The sequence below is a fragment of the Elgaria multicarinata genome, chromosome 10 (assembly GCF_023053635.1).
Source record: "Elgaria multicarinata webbii isolate HBS135686 ecotype San Diego chromosome 10, rElgMul1.1.pri, whole genome shotgun sequence".
In the NCBI taxonomy this organism is placed as follows: Eukaryota; Metazoa; Chordata; class Lepidosauria; order Squamata; family Anguidae; genus Elgaria; species Elgaria multicarinata.
Window position 1 is genome coordinate 32,920,988 of NC_086180.1, and position 19,032 is coordinate 32,940,019.

Consider the following 19,032-nt stretch of genomic DNA (forward strand, 5'->3'; position numbering starts at 1 on the left):
TGTCAGTGTATTCATTCTAAGTAAAAAGGATTTTACAGACCTGAATGGTAAGGGTTAACCAAGCTCCTGAAATGAAGGGAGCTAATTGCATCAGCCAGAGTGTGGTGATTAGCAGCACCTGGGATGTTGCTGGTCAGGTTGAAAACCCTGTGTATATATTCTGTAGGTAATGTTCATGTTGTGGTTGGGTAGTTGATGCAGTCAGTGGTGGATGGTTGTTAGAAAATATATTTATGATTAATTGGACCAGCAGACTCTGTGTCTTCCTTTGGACTGGAAGAAGGGAAGCGCGTACTCTGTCAGGTTATGGGCCCAGAGCTGACTTGAAAGCCCTGATTCTGTTTGAGTGGATCCACTGGTGAGCAGTGCTTAAGGCATCTTCTTGAGCTGTTGAAGGTTTTTTAACGAGGCCTGAAAACACCAGAAGATATGGAAGCCGAGGCAGCAGTTGCGCTGAGTGGAGGAATTCCTTTGAACCGACTAAATGAACATAATTACCTAACGTGGTGCATTAAAATGGAAATGTACCTCCGGAGGGAAGGTCTCTGGGATGCAGTCAGCAATCCTCCAGTAAACCCTACTGCAAGAGAGCTGAGAGCTGATGAAAAAGCTAAAGCATGTATAATTTTGGGTCTGGAAGACAGCCAACTTGTCCACATTCGTGGGTTAACAACATCCAGTGAATGCTGGAATGTTTTGCAACAGATTTATGTCCGTGACACTCCAGGCAGCAAGATTGCTTTAACCAGAAGGCTATACAAAGCTAGCTTGAAGCTGGGGGAAAGTTTATCTCAGCACTTGCAAAACATGAGAACTTTGTTTGCAGAACTGGAGGTAAGAGGAATGACTTTTTCAGAAGCAAACAAAGTATATATTATTCTAAGCTCCCTAGATGATTCCTGGAATATGATTGTTGCCAGCTTAGAATCAATGCCAGAAAGAGCTTACTTTGCATTATCTTACTGGGAGGCTTCTCGAAGAGGAGCAGAAACGGACTGATAAAGCACAGGAATGTGCCCGTGCAAAAATAAACTTGCGAGGAAAAAAAGACATGGAGGAGGCAGCGACCAGCGGAGGAGTAGAGAGCTCTGGCTGTAAAGCGTTGCTACAGATGTGGATTAACACAGCATCTGAAAAGAAATTGTATAGCTCAGCTGCAAGAAGGGGCTGAGAAACCCAGGAATCAGCAATTAACAAGAGGCAAACGTCAGCAATTTGTTTCAGTGGTGAGAGCAGTCAGCAGTTTGTTTCAGTGGTGAGAGCAGTTGATGAGCTGCAAAAGGAAACCTGGCTCCTAGACTCTGGATCCAGCCAGCATATCTCCAACAGAAAAGAAGATTTTGTGACTTTGAATCCAACTTCTAAAGACCATGTTCGTTTGGCAGATGGAAAGAAATCTGAAGGGCAAGTATTTGTGCCAAGCATGAACAAAACATTTGATGGGGTATTACTGGTGCCAGGCTTAGAGTACAATCTTTTAAGCGTTTCCTCTCTTACACAGGATGGATATTCTGTGTTATTTAAAGGAAAGTATTGCAAAGTAGAAAAAAATGGAATTCTCTGTGCGAAAGGTGTGTTAAAGGACAGGCTGTATGTCATGTTACCTAAAGAAAATATCTCTAATAATGTAAATACTGCAATGTATAACAAACCAGTGCATGATAATTGTATACATTTACTTCATAGAAGGTTAGGTCATGCAAATTTCAGAGCTTTGGCCAAAATGCCTGAAATGTGTGAAGGGTTAAACATAAAACAGTGTGGCAAGTATTTGGATTGTGCTGCGTGCAAAGTATCAAAAACAAAGGCTTACCCTGTTAGTAAACAGAGTAATAGGTCAACGAAAAAACCATTTGAATTGGTGCATGCAGATTTAATTGGTCCACTGCCACAAAGCCTAGGAGGGGCAAAATATGTACTGGTAATAGTAGATGATTTTACAAGGTATGGGTTCTGCTATTTGCTCAAATCCAAAAATGAAACGTTTGAGACATTTAAAAGCTGGGTTGCTTGGGTGGAGAGGAGGTTTTCCTACAAAGTGGCTCAGTTACAAACAGATAGAGGGGGAGAGTTTCTTGCAGGTGTTTTTCAAGGTTGGCTGAAGCGGCAAGGCATTTGGCATCGCAAAACAAACCCATACTCCCCCAGTGAGAATGGTGTGGCAGAACGGAGGAATGGTGTGTTACAAACCATGAAGGACTCACTGTTACAGGATTCAGGATTGTCAAAGCATTTCTGGGGGGAGGCTATCTTAATAGCAAATTATATACTTAATAGATTATGGAGTTCTGTCATGAACAACACTCCATATTATCTGCTGTTTGGAAAGAAACCAGTCTTGTCTCATTTAAGAGTATTTGGTTGTTACGCATGGGTGCATATACCAAAGGGACAAAGAAGAAAGGGTCAGCCTAAGGCAAGGAAATTGAGATTCGTTGGATACCAACCTGGTTCTAAGGCATATAGATTTGCACTTAACAATGGGAAAGTTGTAATTTCCAGGTCAGCAGAGTTTGCAGAACAGGATGGTTGGGAGAGATTACATGCAAACACAGAGATAATCATGCCACTAAGTGATAGTGAGGAGACAGAGCACAGTTTGCAGCCGTCACAAGAATCAGCAAAGAGTCCAGAAAAGAAAGCAGACATTCTAAGTCCTAAAGTAGAGAGAGAGGAGGGGGAAACTGAAATCTTTGTACCCAGACGTTCTGAAAGGGCAACAAAAGGCATACCTCCAGAGCGATTCACTGTGGGGGAAGTGAGAGTGTGTCATGTAAGTTATGAACCTCAATGTTTAGAGGATGTGTTGGAACTGCCAAAAGCTGAATCTAAAAAATGGTTTGAGGCAATGGATGAGGAAATGCAATCAATGGCAAAATACAAGGTCTTTACACCAACACAGTTGCCTAAAGATCAGAAAGCAGTTGGCTGCAGATGGGTATACAAAAAGAAAGTTCTAGTGTCTGGTAAAGTAAAATACAAGGCACGTTTAGTAGCACAGGGTCTAAAACAGTCAGCCAGAAACCGGAATCAATGTTTAGATGAAGTTTTACAATCCCAAGGTTTTAAAAGAAGCTTGGCAGATCCATGTGTGTATACCAAGGGAACAGGAGAAAAACAAATGATTTTGTTAGCTTTTGTGGATGATCTTTGTTTGATGTTGAGTAAAAAGGAACAAATTCAAGACTTTGAAAAGGAAATTGGTAAAGAATTTCAATTGAAAGATTTGGGAAATATTAAAAACTATCTTGGAGTTGAAATTGAAAGGGCACAAGATGGCAGTTTTCTGCTAAACCAAAAACAGAAAATTGAGCAATTATTAAAAGAATATAACATGGACAATTGCAAAAGTGTCCAAACTCCAATGGTAGTAGATTTTCAAAAGAATATAGGTGATACGTATTTTCAAGACCCAGACCTTTATCAATCTATCATTGGAAGTCTGTTGTACCTGGCACAATGGTCAAGACCAGACATATCCAATGCAGTAAGCATTCTGAGTAGATTGGTGGCAAAACCCACAACAAATGCATGGCAAGCTGTAAAAAGAATAATGAGGTATTTAAAAAGCACTCAGGACAAATGCTTAAAATTAAGTTCATCAGGAACACCAAAACTGGAATGTTACGTGGATAGTGATTATGCTGGAGACAGAAGTGATAGAAAATCTACCACTGGCATTGTGGTAACATTTGCTGATTTCATAATTGGCTGGAAAGCAAGGAAACAAAATGCAATTTCTGTTTCTACTGCTGAGGCAGAATTTGCAGCACTATCTGAACTGTGTAACGAAATAGTGTGGTTCAAACAACTGTTGATAGATGTAAATGTGCCAATTGATAAACCAATAAAAGTAAACAAAGACAGCCAAACGTGTATCCAGATGGCAAAAACTGAAAGAATGCATGCCAGGAGTAAACATGTGGATATTGGTAGATCTGGAATACTGTGAATCAGAAAATAATGTAGCAGATCTGATGACTAAACCATTATGTGCAAAAAGGCATCAAGAGTTAATTGAGAAACTAAATATGGTAAATCACAATATGTAAACTGTCTTGTGAATGTTCATTCCGGTCAGTAAAATGGAGGGGTGTCAGTGTATTCATTCTAAGTAAAAAGGATTTTACAGACCTGAATGGTAAGGGTTAACCAAGCTCCTGAAATGAAGGGAGCTAATTGCATCAGCCAGAGTGTGGTGATTAGCAGCACCTGGGATGTTGCTGGTCAGGTTGAAAACCCTGTGTATATATTCTGTAGGTAATGTTCATGTTGTGGTTAGGTAGTTGATGCAGTCAGTGGTGGATGGTTGTTAGAAAATATATTTATGATTAATTGGACCAGCAGACTCTGTGTCTTTCTTTGTACTGGAAGAAGGGAAGCGCGTACTCTGTCAGACATGATCTAAGGCAGCCCGAGGGCATTGTCACTCACTGAGAATGCCTTGGATGAACATCTTGCACATTCATCACACACATGAAAAAAAATATTATTAATGTGTCAGTTTAGATTTCACAAGGTAGATCTGTGAAATCAGTACTACTTGGGATGTTGAATGGGGAATACACACTGGGAGCCAGGCACAGCTCCATTGCAGTGCACTTTGGCACTGTAGAGGTGAAATCTCATTGGATCTAGGATTAAAGAGAGCAGCTGCCTCTTTTTGCCCTGTGCGCCTGCTGCACCAAGATGCTCCGGATATCCAGTTTTCGGTGAGTGTACTAAGATGCAAATCTACACTTTGCATCTTGAAACCAGCAGACCCATCCGCCCCTTTCCCTGCTTTTGCAAGCCCAGAGGATAAATGCCCGCCCTGTCGCCACAGCGATTGGAGCCCAGGGCGCCCAACCCAGTCTGTGGCACACCTTTCCGAACCAGCCGCGGCTGGTCCTTTCTTGTGTGGCCCTTTCTCCCGAGCCTCATTCACAGGCGCCACTTGCTGGGTTCCTCCTGCCGGAGGGCGCCTCTCTGTAGGTGGCCAGGACTGCTTGGAGGGAAGGAGGCTGGGACCCGCCTGCTGGGAGGTGGGGACAAGGGCTGCCCCATGGAGAGATCCCTGCTGCGCTGGGAGCCTGGTCAGTGCACGCCAGCGGTAGGTGCCCGTTGGCCACTGAGCGCGGGGGGAAGGGGAAAGGATCTCCTCTTGGAGAGACCTGCGAGGAGACGCAGCAGCAGCGCCGCCGCCGCCGCCTGACCTTCCCGTCTCTCTACTGGGAGCTTTTGCTGGCGGAGCGCGTAGTGGTGGCAAGTGTGCTTCAGGATCTCAATGTCAATAACGGTCCATGCGCACAGCTGATGTTGAGGGCTAAGTTCTGAAGTCAAGGGACGACGAGGAGGAGAAGGACGAGGAGGAGGAAGAGGAAGAAATTGAGGCAGCAGAAAGTGATGAGAAGCTGAGGGCGCCTGGAGTTGCAGCCCTCTTCCAGCCATCCTCCCCAAGCGCCGAGGCGGCAGCAGAGTCCCGCAGCAGGTGCAGACGCTGAAGGGGTGGGGTGGAGTGGGGAGAAGCAGGCAGCGAGATCGAGAGCGAGAGCGAGCGGAGGAGGGAGGGCAAGCTGCGGTTTCTCTTGGGACGGCCGCCGCCGCCTCCGCGGGTTGGAGGCAGAGAGAGAGAGAGCCTTTTCCTCCTGTCCATTTAGGAGAACGGGTGGAAAATATCGCCGCGAGGAACCAAAAGAATAATTCTAACGTCAGAAAGCCATTCAGGGGAGCCGTTCCTGAAGCGAGGTAAGAGAGCGCGAGCGCGCCACCAGGGCAAAGAGGTGACGGCGGAATGTTGAAGGTGACATGGGTGCTAAAGAGATGCGGGCGGGCAGGTGGGAAAGTTGGCGAAGGAGCTACGCGCGCGCGCGGTGTGCGTGAAATGGGGGCGTGCGTGCTGTGCGTGTATGTGTGGGTACGCGCACGCGCGCCCGGTCAAGCGTGCTGGAGCGAGAAGGGTCGAAGAAAGCTTGGAGGCGCCCGGTGCGCTCGAAGCTTGATTTGACGGGTGCGTGAAGTCGAGAGAGCGGGGCTGGGAGGTAGGGGTGGAATCCCTCCTATGAGCGGTGTGGGTAGTTTCAGAATTGGCGCGTTGAGGGATGGATGAGGAGTTAGTTGCGGAGGGGACGGGAGGGGTGTGTGAGGACGCCGACGGGGCGAGGAGAGAGAGGAGCCTTTTCGGTTTGGGCACGGTGGTCTTGTGGTTCGGGGGGGGGGGAAGGGGAGAGGAACAGACACCTCACTGTCCTGGCCAGGAGTGTGATTACGTGTGTGTGTGTGTGTGTGTATGTGCGCGCGCGCGCGCGCGTACCCTCGTCACCTTCTAAATCATATTGACCACCTAACTTGGCTCAGAGAGGAGCTTTGGCAAGGGCGCCTTGTTCCCAAGCCACGGGCGAGGAAATTCGGAGGAGTGTGGCCCAGGGGAGCCGTTAGCTGGTTCCTGGTTCTTCCTTTCCCCGGGCTCGATCCTCAACATCCCAACCCGCCCACCGTAGTGGGCGGGCAAGTCCGTGCCTGGCGCCCTGTAGGGGTCAGGCGAAGTTCTCTGGAGGGGTAGGAAGAAGTAGCCAAGCGCGGGAGAGCCTGCGGGGCGAGGCAGGGCTTCATAGAAAGGGCTCAAGGAAGGGCTCGGGCCCTTGAGTAGTGAGAGTTTTCCCCATGAGGGAAATTGAGGCCTCCAGGGTGAAGAAGGGGATTGAGGAAGGAAGAAAACGTATGAATGTTGTGTTGTATCGTGTGCTGAGGTGGCGGTAGCTTCTCTAGGGAAGAGAAAGAGTCGGTGAGGATGCTGGTGGGTTCTTTTAAAATCTTTTTTAACGTGTTTCATTCTGTTTTTATTTTATTTAATCTTGTACATGGTTCTGAAATTTTCAATGGGTAGTGGTATATGAATATTATAAATAAAATAAATAAATAAACAAAAGTTACTAAGGGAAGTAGAGGCAACCAGCGTGTAGAACAGTGTCTGTGGAAAATAAAAAAGAGGAACTTCAGGAAGAGGGTAACTTCATTGGGGCAGAAGAGAGACTTCGTGCGCGGATGGTTGTTCTCCCTGGAAGGAATGGGGGTCGTATCAGAGTGAAAGACTACTGTTAAGAAGTGATAGGATAGCCCTCCCTAGGCCCAAGCTGAAAGGAGAGCATCTTTCTGGGACCTCTGAATTTAATAAATAAATATAAATAAATAAGCCTCTCTGTCTTACAATAGATAGTGCCAATAGAGGAAGAAAGGAGTGAAAAGTCCAAGGATTTTTTTAGTGTGCAGTTGGACACAAAATGTGCTGTTGGAAAAAATATGTGCAGTTGGAAATCTGATAATGTGCAGTTGGAAAAAGTGGTGAAAAGAATAAGAGAGAAGCTATGTGTTATATGTATGTGTTTATTAAGAACTTAACAATAGACAAAGTCAGGAGTGGCAAGTAACTCAAATTGTATAAGGGTAGAATGTGCTCAGTTCTCATAAAGCAAATGCCCAAACCATTCTAAAAAACAACTGTTTTTCTTTTTGGACAGAAACTCCTCTTCTTCACCTTTCATCTTTAGGCAGGTAATGCTTTGTCACACCCTTGTAAATACCCTTAAAGTACTCTTGTTCTTGTGCTTTTGGCCTGTCTCATACCCTATGTTCTTTCTTCTGCAGCCAATGCAAAACAGCTTGTCTAGAGTCCCAGTCGGCCAATGGTGACATGTTTTATTGAATATCATAGAATCATAGAATAGCAGAGTTGGAAGGGGCCTACAAGGCCATCAACTCCAACCCCCTGCTCAATGCAGGAATCCACCCTAAAGCATCCCTGACAGATGCTTGTCCAGCTGCCTCTTGAATGCCTCTAGTGTGGGAGAGCCCACAACCTCCCTAGGTAACTGATTCCATTGTCATACTGCTCTAACAGTCAGGAATTTTTTCCTGATGTCCAGCTGGAATCTTGTTTCCTTTAACTTGAGTCTATTATTCCGTGTCCTGCACTCTGGGAGGATCGAGAAGAGATCCTGGCCCTCCTCTGTGTGACAACCTTTTAAGTATTTGAAGAGTGCTATCATGTCTCCCCTCAATCTTCTCTTCTCCAGGCTAAACATGCACAGTTCTTTCAGTCTCTCTTCATAGGGCTTTGTTTCCAGACGCCTGATCATCCCGGTTGCCCTCCTCTGAACACGCTCCAGCTTGTCTGCGTCCTTCTTGAATTGTGGAGCCCAGAACTGGACGCAATACTCTAGATGAGGCCTAACCAGGGCCGAATAGAGAGGAAGCAGTACCTCATGTGATTTGGAAGCTTTACTTCTATTAATGCAGCCCAAAATAGCATTTGCCTTTCTTGCAGCCATATCGCACTGTTGGCTCATATTCAGCTTGCGATCTACAACAGTTCCAAGATCCTTCTCGTTAGTAGTATTGCAGAGCCAAGTATCCCCCATCTTGTAACTGTGCCTGTGGTTTCTATTTCCTAAATGTAGAACTTGGCATTTATCCCTATTAAATTTCATCCTGTTGTTTTCAGCCCAGCACTCCAGCCTATCAAGATCACTTTGAAGTTTGTTTCTGTCTTCCAGGGTATTAGCTATTAGGGGTGTGCACGGACCCCCCGCTCCGCTTCACTTGCAGATCCGCCATTTTTCGGAGCGGGCCGCTCCGCCCCCGCTCCGCCCACTTCCGCTCCGCTCGGAGCTCCGGATCCGCATCGGAGCTCCGTTTTTCCCCCCCCATAGGGTTGCATTGAAAGCTAAAAAAGTAAACAACTTTTTTTCGGTTCAAGTTAGAAACCTCACGTTTGGCACCATGACACCTCATGGGCGTACACACACACGCCAAGTTTCAAGGCAATCCCATCATCCCCTGATTTTTGGGGAATTTTTGAAAATCGGGCACCCCATTCACACCCCTTGGGATAGCTCCGTCAATTTGCATGTTAGAAACCTCAAACTTGGCACCAGGACAGCTTATCCATGTGTCCACAGGGACGCCCACACTCAAGGCAATCCCATCATCTCCTGATTTTTGGTGCGGCTTAACTCACCCCAAATTGTCCCATTCTACAACTACGTCAATTTGCATGTTAGAAACCTCAAACTCGGCACCATGATAGCTTATCCACGTGTCCACATGGACGCCAAGTTTCAAGCCAATCCCATCATCCCCGGATTTTTGGGGAATTTTTGAAAATCGGGCACCCCATTCAGACCCTTGGGATAGCTCCGTCAATTTGCATGTTAGAAACCTCAAACTCGGCACCAGGACAGCTTATCCATGTGTCCACATGGATGCCCACACTCAAGGCAATCCCATCATCCCCTGATTTTTGGCGCGGCTTAAACTTTTTAACTCACCCCAAATCAAGTCCCATTCTACAACTACGTCAATTTGCACGTTAGAAACCTATCCTTTGGTCCCATGACAGCTTACCCATGTGTCCCCATGGACACCAAGTTTCAAGGCAATCCCATCATCCCCTGATGTTAGGGGAAGTTTTGAAAATCGGGCACTCCAGTATGTCAGGGATTTAAAGTTGCAATTGCAGACAGCTCAATGGGGCCAGTTCCAAGGAAATCCCAACATGCCACGAGATAACCCTAAATCTTCTTGCACATTTGAAAAAGGGATTATTGAACTTGATAAAGTCTAAGTGAGCGCAGGAAGGACTTCTCCCCTGAGTCAAAGCAAGACACATCCACCATCCCTGCAAGGCGGGAAGGGGAGAAGGGAGGGAATGCAGGCAGGCAGGCAGGCAGGCAGGCAGGCAGCATGCATTGTAGTGCCGCAAGGATGACTTGAGCACTAACGCATAGCAAACCAACCCGTAAGCGGGCGCAAGGAGCAAGTGAGGCAAAGATGGCTGGTTGTTTCTTTCTAAGCCAGCAGTTACGCATTGAGGGGCACAGAGGAGGACGACTGGGAGCAAGCGTGCCAGAGGGTGCTGGGCACGAACCGCAAAGCCCATCTCCCAGGCACCAGGCGGGCAGAGAGGCAGGCAGAGCAGGCGAGGAGTCAGTCCTGGCAGATGCCCCACCACAGCAGCACCCCAGGGGAGGCGGGCAGACAGACAGGCAGGCAGCAGGCATTTCTGGGGGCACAAGGAAGTGAGGCCAGGATGGCTGGTTTCTAAGCCAGCACTGCAGTTAGTCACGCATTGCAAACGCAAACCATCCCAGCGAGTCGGTCACTGAGGAGGAGGACAGGTCCAGCAGCAGGCTCGTGGGCTGAAAGGATAATGAAGGACTTGGGGATACTCCTCCTCCTCCTCTAATGCCACCTGCCTCTTGTAAAGGGGCACTTTTCCCATTCCCACCCTCAAAAAGAGAACGCCGGGCACAAGTTGCAGAAGAGAGTGGCTCTGCCTGCTGCTTGTCCTGCTTCTGTTTTGGAGCAGTCAGCCAAGGAGTTGCCCGTTTGATTTTCACAGGAGGAGAGGCAGCCTGCTTACTGGTGCCAGCCTGAGCCTTGCTGCTTTCAGCACGCCTGCTTCCTCTTTTCATGATGACTAATAAAATATTAATACTACTAATAATATGTATAAGGTACTACTAAGAATATGTATAAGAAGAATATAATATGTTTAAGTGTAGGGAAATGGGGCAAGAAGTGTGTATGCTGTATAAAAAGAATAAAATATTATACTACTAATATAATATGTATGAGAATATACTAATATATATACTACTAAGAATATCTAAAAGAATATAATAATATGTTTAAGAATATTACTAATAAATGTAGGGAAATGGGACAAGAAGTGTGTGTATGCTTTCCCCAAAATGCTCAATCTGTGGCTGCCTGTTGCAATTCACAAAAGCAGCACACTCAGTCCAAGTTACACAGAGAAGAAAAAGAGAATAATTTTTTTTGGGTATTTTTTGGTATTTTTTGGTATATAGAAGATAGAAGGAAACACAATCAGGATTTAAGAGAGGGGAGGGGGGAAAAGAACCAACCAAACACTACTACTAATATGTATAAGAAGAATAAAATATGAATACTACTAATAATATGTATGAGAATATACTAATATACTACTAAGAATATGTAAAAGAATATAATAAAATATGTTTAAGAATATTACTAATAAATGTAGGGAAATGGGACAAGAAGTGTGTGTATGCTTTCAAAAGAAAGCTTTCACAAAAGCAGAACAGTCAGGCTTTAATAGAGGGAAGGGGGGGGGGCAACCAACCCAACCAACCAAACACACACTCCAAAATTTAAAAATAAAGTTTATATTAAATCAAAGTAAGGGAAAAACACAGGGCAAACTAAGCTATAAGTCAGAAAGAAGCAAACAAACACACACACACGCGCCAAACTAAATCTATCCTAATTTATCTCCAAAGTCCAAAGCAGGAGCACTAACTAACTAAGTGTTCCCTCCACGAACGCCAACCCACAAAGAGACACAAAACAGAAAGTTCTCAGGGTGGGTCTGCCTTAGTCCCCCCTCCAACGCTGGGATTGGAGGATGATGCTTTCTGAGGAGATCAATTCTCATCAGGATTGGGAGTTGAATGTGCCTGTCATCGCTTCCAAAAAAATAAAAAAAACCCCAAACCCCGATTTTTAAAAAAATATTGCACGTGAACCACAGGACGCAGAAAGTTGAGAGTAGTCTCAAAATGACCCCCATCCACGACTCTCTGTGCACAAGAATTTTCAGAACGATAGCTTAAACCCCCCCAGTTATCCCCGATTCTTTTCCGCAATGCAATCCTATGGGCGAAAAGCCGAAAACGCCGTTTGAGCCGCGCGGTTGACCCGATTTTCAAAAAAATATAGCACGCGACCCGCACGACGCAGAGAGGTGAGAGTGGTCTCAAAATGACCCCCATCCACGACTCTCTGAGCACAAGAATTTCCAGAACGATAGCTTCAAAAACAACGTAGTTATCCGCGATTATTTGCCGCAATGCAATCCTATGGCAAAATGTTTTCAAGATGGCGACCGGAGCGCTCCGCCTGAACTAGGAGCTCCAAAAAATGGTCGCTTCTCTTCGCCTTGCTTCTAGGGGTCCGCGGTCCGCTCCTACTCCGCCTCTGGGTAAGGCGGAGCAGGCCAATCCGCTACTGCTTCTATGCTCCTAATCGGAGCGGATCACACCCCTATTAGCTATCCCACCCAATTTTGTGTCATCTGCAAATTTGATCAGCGTTCCCTGCACCTCCTCGTCCAAATCATTAATAAAAATGTTGAAGAGCACTGGGCCCAGGACTGAGCCCTGTGGTACCCCACTCGTTGCCTCTCCCCAGTTTGAGAAGGTTCCGTTGATAAATACTCTTTGAGTCCGATTCTGTAGCCAACTGTGAATCCACCTAATAGTTGTTCCATCTAGCCCACTTTTAGCTAGTTTGTTAATCAGAATGTCATGTGGTACTTTGTCAAAAGCTTTGCTGAAGTAAAGATATATGACGTCCACAGCATTCCCACGGTCCACAAGGGAGGTTACCTTATCAAAAAATGAGATCAAATTTGTCTGACAGGACTTGTTCTTGACAACTCCATGTTGGCTTCTAGTGATCACCGCATTGATTTCAAGGTGTTTACAGATTGACTTCTTTATAATCTGCTCCAGAATTTTCCCAGGGATGGATGTCAGACTGACTGGTCTGTAGTTCCCAGGTTCCTCCTTTTTGCCCTTTTTGAAGATAGGGACAACGTCGGCCCTCTCCAGTCGTCCGGCACCTCACTCGTCTTCCATGATTTTCCAAAGATAATAGAAAAGGTTCTGCGAGTTCTTCCGCTAGCTCCTTCATTACTCTAGGATGCAGTTCATCGGGCCCTGGAGATTTGAACTCATTCAAGGAAATTAGGTGTTCTTTGACCATTTGTTTATCAATCTCAAACTGTAATCCTGCCCCCTCAACTTCTGCTTCACTTTTTTCAGGGGGGTCATAGACCCGCTTTTGGGAGAAGATTGAGGCAAAGTAGGAATTGAGCACTTCAGCCTTTTCTTTGTCATCTGTTATCAATTTGCCATCCTCATTAAGCAGTTGAACCACCATTTCTTTCCTGTGTCTTTTACTACTCACATATCTGAAGAAAGCCTTTTTATTGCTTTTAGCATCCCTCACTAATCTCAGCTCATTCTTAGCTTTAGCCTTCCTGACGCCATTTCGGCACTTCTGCGCCACTTGTCTGTACTCTTCTTTTGTAGCCTGGCCTTCCTTCCACTTCCTATATGTATCCCTTTTTGTTTTCAGGTCATCTCTAAGCTTTTTGTGGAGCCACATTAGTTTCCTCTGTTGTCTTCTATCTTTTCTCCTTGTTGGAATTGTTTGTAACTGTGCCTTTAAAATTTCCTTTTTAAAATACTCCCACCTATCCTGCACTCCTTTTCTCATTAGGCTCATTTGCCATGGGACCTTACTTATCATAGTTCTGAGTTTATTAAAATCAGCTTTCCTAAAATCCAGAGTACGTGTATGGCTACACTCAACTTTTGTCTCCTTCATAATCAAGAATTTAAGTATGATGTGGTCACTTTCCCCCAGAGTTCCTGTAACTGCCACTTTATCCACTAAGTCATCCCTATTGGTCAATATCAAGTCAAGGATTGCAGATCCTCTAGTTCCTTCCTCCACTTTCTGTAGGAGAAAGTTATCACCCACACATGTCAGGAATTTCTTGGAAGGGCCGCTTTTGGCAGTATTGGTCTCCCAACAGATATCAGGGTAATTGAAGTCCCCCATCACTACTACATAACACTTCCTTGAAACACTGGCAATTTGTTTCTCAAAAGTTTCGTCCTCGTCTTCTCCTTGATTGGGTGGTCGGTAGTAGACTCCGATTATCATGTTCTTTTTATTCCTTGCCCCATTTATTTTAATCCAGATGGGGCTCCCAGTCTGATCCGCCTGTATTTTTGTGCAGGGATAGGTATTTTTAACATATAGTGCAACTCCACCTCCCTTTCTATTTCTTCTGTTCTTTTTGAACAAGTTATATCCTTCAGTTGCTATATTCCAGTCATGGGAGTCATCCCATCAAGTTTCAGTTATACCTATCAAGTCTCCCTCTTCCTGTCTGCTCAGGAAGTGACTCAAAAGCCATTCTCATGTCATTGGTCCTGAGAGAAGCTTCTCTCTTGCAAACAAACTAAGTAGCTTCCCTTAACTGCTGTGCTTGCTTGTAGACAGACTACCCTCTTCACTCCCAGGAAATTCCATAGGAGTGTAGTGTTCCCTTGGAAGGTTTACACTGTGGTGAGGCCCCTTCTCCCTTACCAGCGTCTTGCCCTTCCAATCCGTGTCGAATCCCAGCGCTGCCCACCATGTAAAAGAGAGAGCCCCAGTGCCCCAGCTGTTTTTTACTGGATTTAGCACGGATCCCTGGCACAGACACTCACAAGCTCACAACGTGAGGTTTAAGACCTTTTATTCAGACAAAGGGTAGGGATACATGGGACAAATTTAGTAAAATATCTTAAAAACATGCATAACATAAGAACCCAGTAACAGCTAACAATAAAACTTAACTCTAATATACCTTCTGCCAACATAGAGCACCTTGTTTCTATCACACGCTCTCCTCACCAGCCAACAACCGCCCTTTTGCCCCAGGCAGAAACTATTTTATACTTTATTTTCCTCCCTCCTTCCCCACTCCCTCCTTTGTTCTTCAAACCGTTCTCACATCTTTCGGCTGGGGTGCCTAATCGCTCAAGGCCAGTTGTTGTTTATTTGTTCAGTCGTTTCTGACTCTTCGTGACTTCATGGACCAGTCCACACCAGAGCTTTCTGTCAGCTGTCACCACCCCTAGCTCCCCCAAGGTCAAGTCTGTCACCTCCAGAATATCATCCATCCATCTTGCCCTTGGTCGGCCCCTCTTCCTTTTGCCTTCCACTTTCCCTAGCATCAGCCTCTTCTCTAGGGTATCCTGTCTTCTCATTATGTGACCAAAGTACTTCAGTTTTGCCTTTAATACCATTCCCTCAGGTGAGCAGTCTGGCTTTATTTCCTGGAATATGGACTGGTTTGATCTTCTTGCAGTCCAAGGCACTCTCAGAATTTTCCTCCAACACCACAGTTCAAAAGCATCTATCTTCCTTAGCTCAGCTTTCCTTATGGTCCAGCTCTCGCAGCCATAGGTTACTACGGGGAATACCATTGCTTTAACTATGCGGACCTTTGTTGTCAGTGTGGTGTCTCTGCTCTTAACTATTTTATCAAGATTTGTCATTGCTCTCCTCCCAAGAAGGAAACGTCTTCTGATTTCCTGGCTGCAGTCAGCGTCTGCAGTAATCTTTGCGCCCAGAAATACAAAGTCTGTCACTGCCTCCACGTTTTCTCCCTCTATTTGCCAGTTATCAATCAAGCTGGTTGCCATAATCTTGGGTTTTTTGAGGTTTAACTGCAACCCAGCTTTTGCACTTTCTTCTTTCACCTTTGTCATAAGGCTCCTCAGCTCCTCCTCACTTTCAGCCATCAAAGTGGTGTTATCTGCATATCTGAGATTGTTAATGTTTCTTCCTGCGATTTTAACTCCAGCCTTGGATTCGTCAAGCCCAGCACGTCGCATGATGTGTTCTGCATACAAGTTGAATAGGTAAGGTGAGAGTATACAGCCCTGCCGTACTCCTTTCCCAGTCTTAAATCAGTCCGTTGTTCCGTGGTCTGTTCTTACCGTTGCTACTTGTTCGTTATACAGATTCCTCAGGAGGCAGACAAGATGACTTGGTGTCCCCATACCACCAAGAACTTGCTACATTTTGTTATGATCCACACAGTCAAAGACTTTAGAATAGTCAATAAAACAAAAATAGATGTTTTTCTGGAACTCCCTGGCTTTCTCCGTTATCCAGCAGATATTGGCAATTTGGTCTCTAGTTCCTCTGCCTTTTCTAAACCCAGCTTGTACATCTGGCAATTCTCGCTCCATTAATTGCTGGAGTCTACCTTGCCGGATTTTGAGCATTACCTTGCTGGCATGTGAAATAAGTGCTACTGTCCGATAGTTTGAACATTCTTTAGTGTTTCCCTTTTTTGTTATGGGGATATAAGTTGATTTTTTTCCAGTCTGATGGCCATTCTTGTGTTTTCCAAAGTTGCTGGCATATGGCATGCATCACCTTGACAGCATCATCTTGCAATATTTTAAACAGTTCAGCTGGGATACCGTCGTCTCCTGCTGCCTTGTTATTAGCAATGCTTCTTAAGGCCCATTCAACCTCACTCTTCAGGATGTCTGGCTCTAACTCACTGACCACACCGTCTGAGCTATCCCCGATATTATTATCCTTCCTATACAGATCTTCCGTATATTCTTGCCACCTTTTCTTGATCTCTTCTGTTTCTGTTAGGCCCTTGCCATCTTTGTTTTTGATCATACCCATTTTTGCCTGGAATTTACCTCCGATGTTTCTAATTTTCTGGAAGAGGTCTCTTGTCCTTCCTATTCTATTGTCTTCTTCCACTTCCGCACATTGCTTGTTTAAAAATAATTCCTTATCTCTTCTGGCTAACCTCTGGAATTTTGCATTTAATTGGGCATATCTCCCCCTATCACTGTTGCCTTTTGCTTTCCTTCTTTCTTGGGCTACTTCCAGTGTCTCAGCAGACATCCATCTTGCCTTCTTGGTTTTCTTTTTTTTGGGACGGTTTTTGTTGCCACCTCTTGGACAATGTTGCGAACTTCTGTCCATAGTTCAATGAAGAAGGAAGACTCAGACACAGTAGCATTGAACTACTTATCTAAGTTTACTGTACAAATATATACAGAGAACAATACACAATAACTCTCCAGCAAAATCTCTCCACACTGATTCATTACCAATAACATATTTATACAGATGAGAACCAATCACAGTGTTCTCATGCAATGTGAACACTGGATTGCATCAGCTAGTTTGCTGTTCTGCCCAGATACCCTCCACCTGTGTATCCTGGCCTCTTTCCAAAGCCTTGAGATGAGTATCCCAATTAACACTTCTTAAGTCCCTAGTTCCAGTAAAAACTTACACAGGCTAAAAACCTGACATTGGGCTGATGGTAGAAGTCTGGACCAGGACTGGGGAGGGTGTTAACTAGTTGCCCTTGTGCCATTCTCCTCAAGTAAGTTCCATTACAAGCTGCTGTTTGCCCCATTAGTAAAATCATATGGGTATTCATCTCTGACCTAAGGTAATAGTTTAGCCCTCATAAATTGTAGTGCTTTCATAATAATATGTGTTTTGCCTAAAATGTTATTTCTGCAGTTCATTTTTAATTTGAGATTTTGGATCACTCATTCTTATAGTGTATTGGTAATAAAAGACCATAATGGGAGCTGGATGATATTTAGGACTTACAGAAAGTTATTAAAAATAATTTGGTGTTGGCAGAAAGGCACATCTGTGGTAAGGTAATAATTGGGTTCCAGTTATTCATGCTCATTGATTTCATTAGGAATTTTTAAGTGGGCTACAAAGATCAGGTAATGTACTTAACATGTTAAAAAGAGAAAATGCAGAATTAAAGAATTGACATCCTAATTTTCTCTTTCACTATATTTATGTATTATGTGTCCACACAAACTCACTTAGTACTGCTGCAATATATACAACAGGATTAACTTTAAATCACTTGCTTGGCCTGGGCTTCCTGCTGCATTGAATGTACCCCATAGATTCTTTTATGCTTAAAAGTTATATTTGAATTTAAATTGTTTTGAATGCTGAAAATGTTGGACGAACAGTCAGTTTTGTCAAACCCAGACCCCTTTGAGATGTAGCTTGGCTTGTTGCAAAGAAAAGTAAATATCCTCCTGTCCGGCCTGGTTTATTCTGTCCTTTGTCTTATCTCTGAGCAGGCAAATATGTGTGGGCTTGTTTGAGCAGCAGTGACCATGCTAACCACATCAGTGTGATAGGAGATTTGTCAGCAGGCACACAGTGACCCTTGTTTGGGTAGAAGCTACGTGGACTGATATACCTCAGTCTTCCAAAACTTGGTGAGGCTCAATGTTTTAATTCAGCTATGCAGCCCACATATTTGCCTGTATTGTTACTTTCGGCAAAATCCAGTGATAACTTAGAAGTATGCAGTAGTATTTCAATATTCTCTCTTTCTTCCATTTATATCCCACCTTTCCCAACCTCTTGCAAGGAATGCAAGGCAGCTTACATGATCCTCCTCTTCTCCATTTTTATCTTTACAACGACTCTGTGAGGTAGGTTAGGCTGAGACTCAATGACTGACCCAAAATCATCCAGTGAACCGCATGGCCGAGTGGAGACTAGAACCTGGATCTTCCAAGTCCCAGTCCAGCTGTCTAAACACTATACTACATTGGCTGTCTTGGTTTACTTGAAATCCCTCCAGATACTTTGCCTTCCAAATTCATCTTGAATGTATTTTTTGGGGGGGAAATCTTTCTAGAGATTGCAGATCCCTCTCTGAACAATTTTACTAGGTAGGAGATCCCATTTCCTAGTTATCAGTTTCATTTTTCAACACCCTGAAAATTTGGGCACCTTTGGTGAATTTCACTTAACATGCTTTTGACATTGGGGCTGTCTTTGTGACGCAAGATGGCTCTGCTCCACCTCCAAATCCTGTGGTATTGCTGGTGTGGACTGGTGTCAAGTTATACAGATGAAAGGAGGCAGTGGGTTTTCTGGTGATGTTAGGCTTGCTGAGCCTGTTTCCCTCCCATGGCTTCTGGCGACCAATTACAGTTCACCTTCTGGCTGGGAACACCCCCAGAGAAGTGCCCGAGTGAGGACATATGGGGAAGGTTGACCTCTCTTGGGCAGGAAATCCCTGACTTTTCTGCTACGCATCTTCAGCTCTTTGTCCTGGGATGGCTCCAAATCGTGGCTGTGTGTGTCATATAACCGATACAGTGCAGATTCAGAGCCACCCTGGGGCAAAGACAACGTATAGTAGCCCCATTATCAAAATGATCTTAACTTGGTTCAAATCTTTTAAAAGATAAAATGCAGGTGACTTAAACGAGCACACGATGTTCATTTGCTGCATACAGATTATCCAGTTAGTCAAATGAAAATAGTCTTATAACCCATTAGTTGCACGGTGAACTGTAGTTCAGTCAGACCTCTGTTGCAGTTTGCCAGACATTCACATGAGAT

General features: G+C 44.7%; 1 protein-coding gene across 8 annotated transcripts in view; it reads left to right on the forward strand.

Moving 5' to 3' along the window:
• The first annotated feature begins 4,882 nt into the window (after positions 1–4,882).
• Positions 4,883–19,032, forward strand: part of UGT8 (UDP glycosyltransferase 8) — a 59,513-nt gene continuing 45,363 nt past the window's right edge. The window contains exons 1-2 of one of the 8 annotated variants that reach the window (XM_063135317.1): positions 4,883–5,727; positions 7,497–7,530. Coding sequence is in view for 1 of the 8 variants with exons in the window: in XM_063135313.1 (XP_062991383.1) it covers positions 5,045–5,092; positions 5,640–5,727 (136 nt within the window). In the remaining 7 variants the exon portion in view is untranslated. Of the gene's footprint in view, positions 5,728–5,943; positions 5,994–7,496; positions 7,531–15,492; positions 15,510–19,032 lie in introns of those variants that run through there. The other 7 variants (XM_063135316.1, XM_063135313.1, XM_063135318.1 and 4 more) reach the window with 7 other exon arrangements.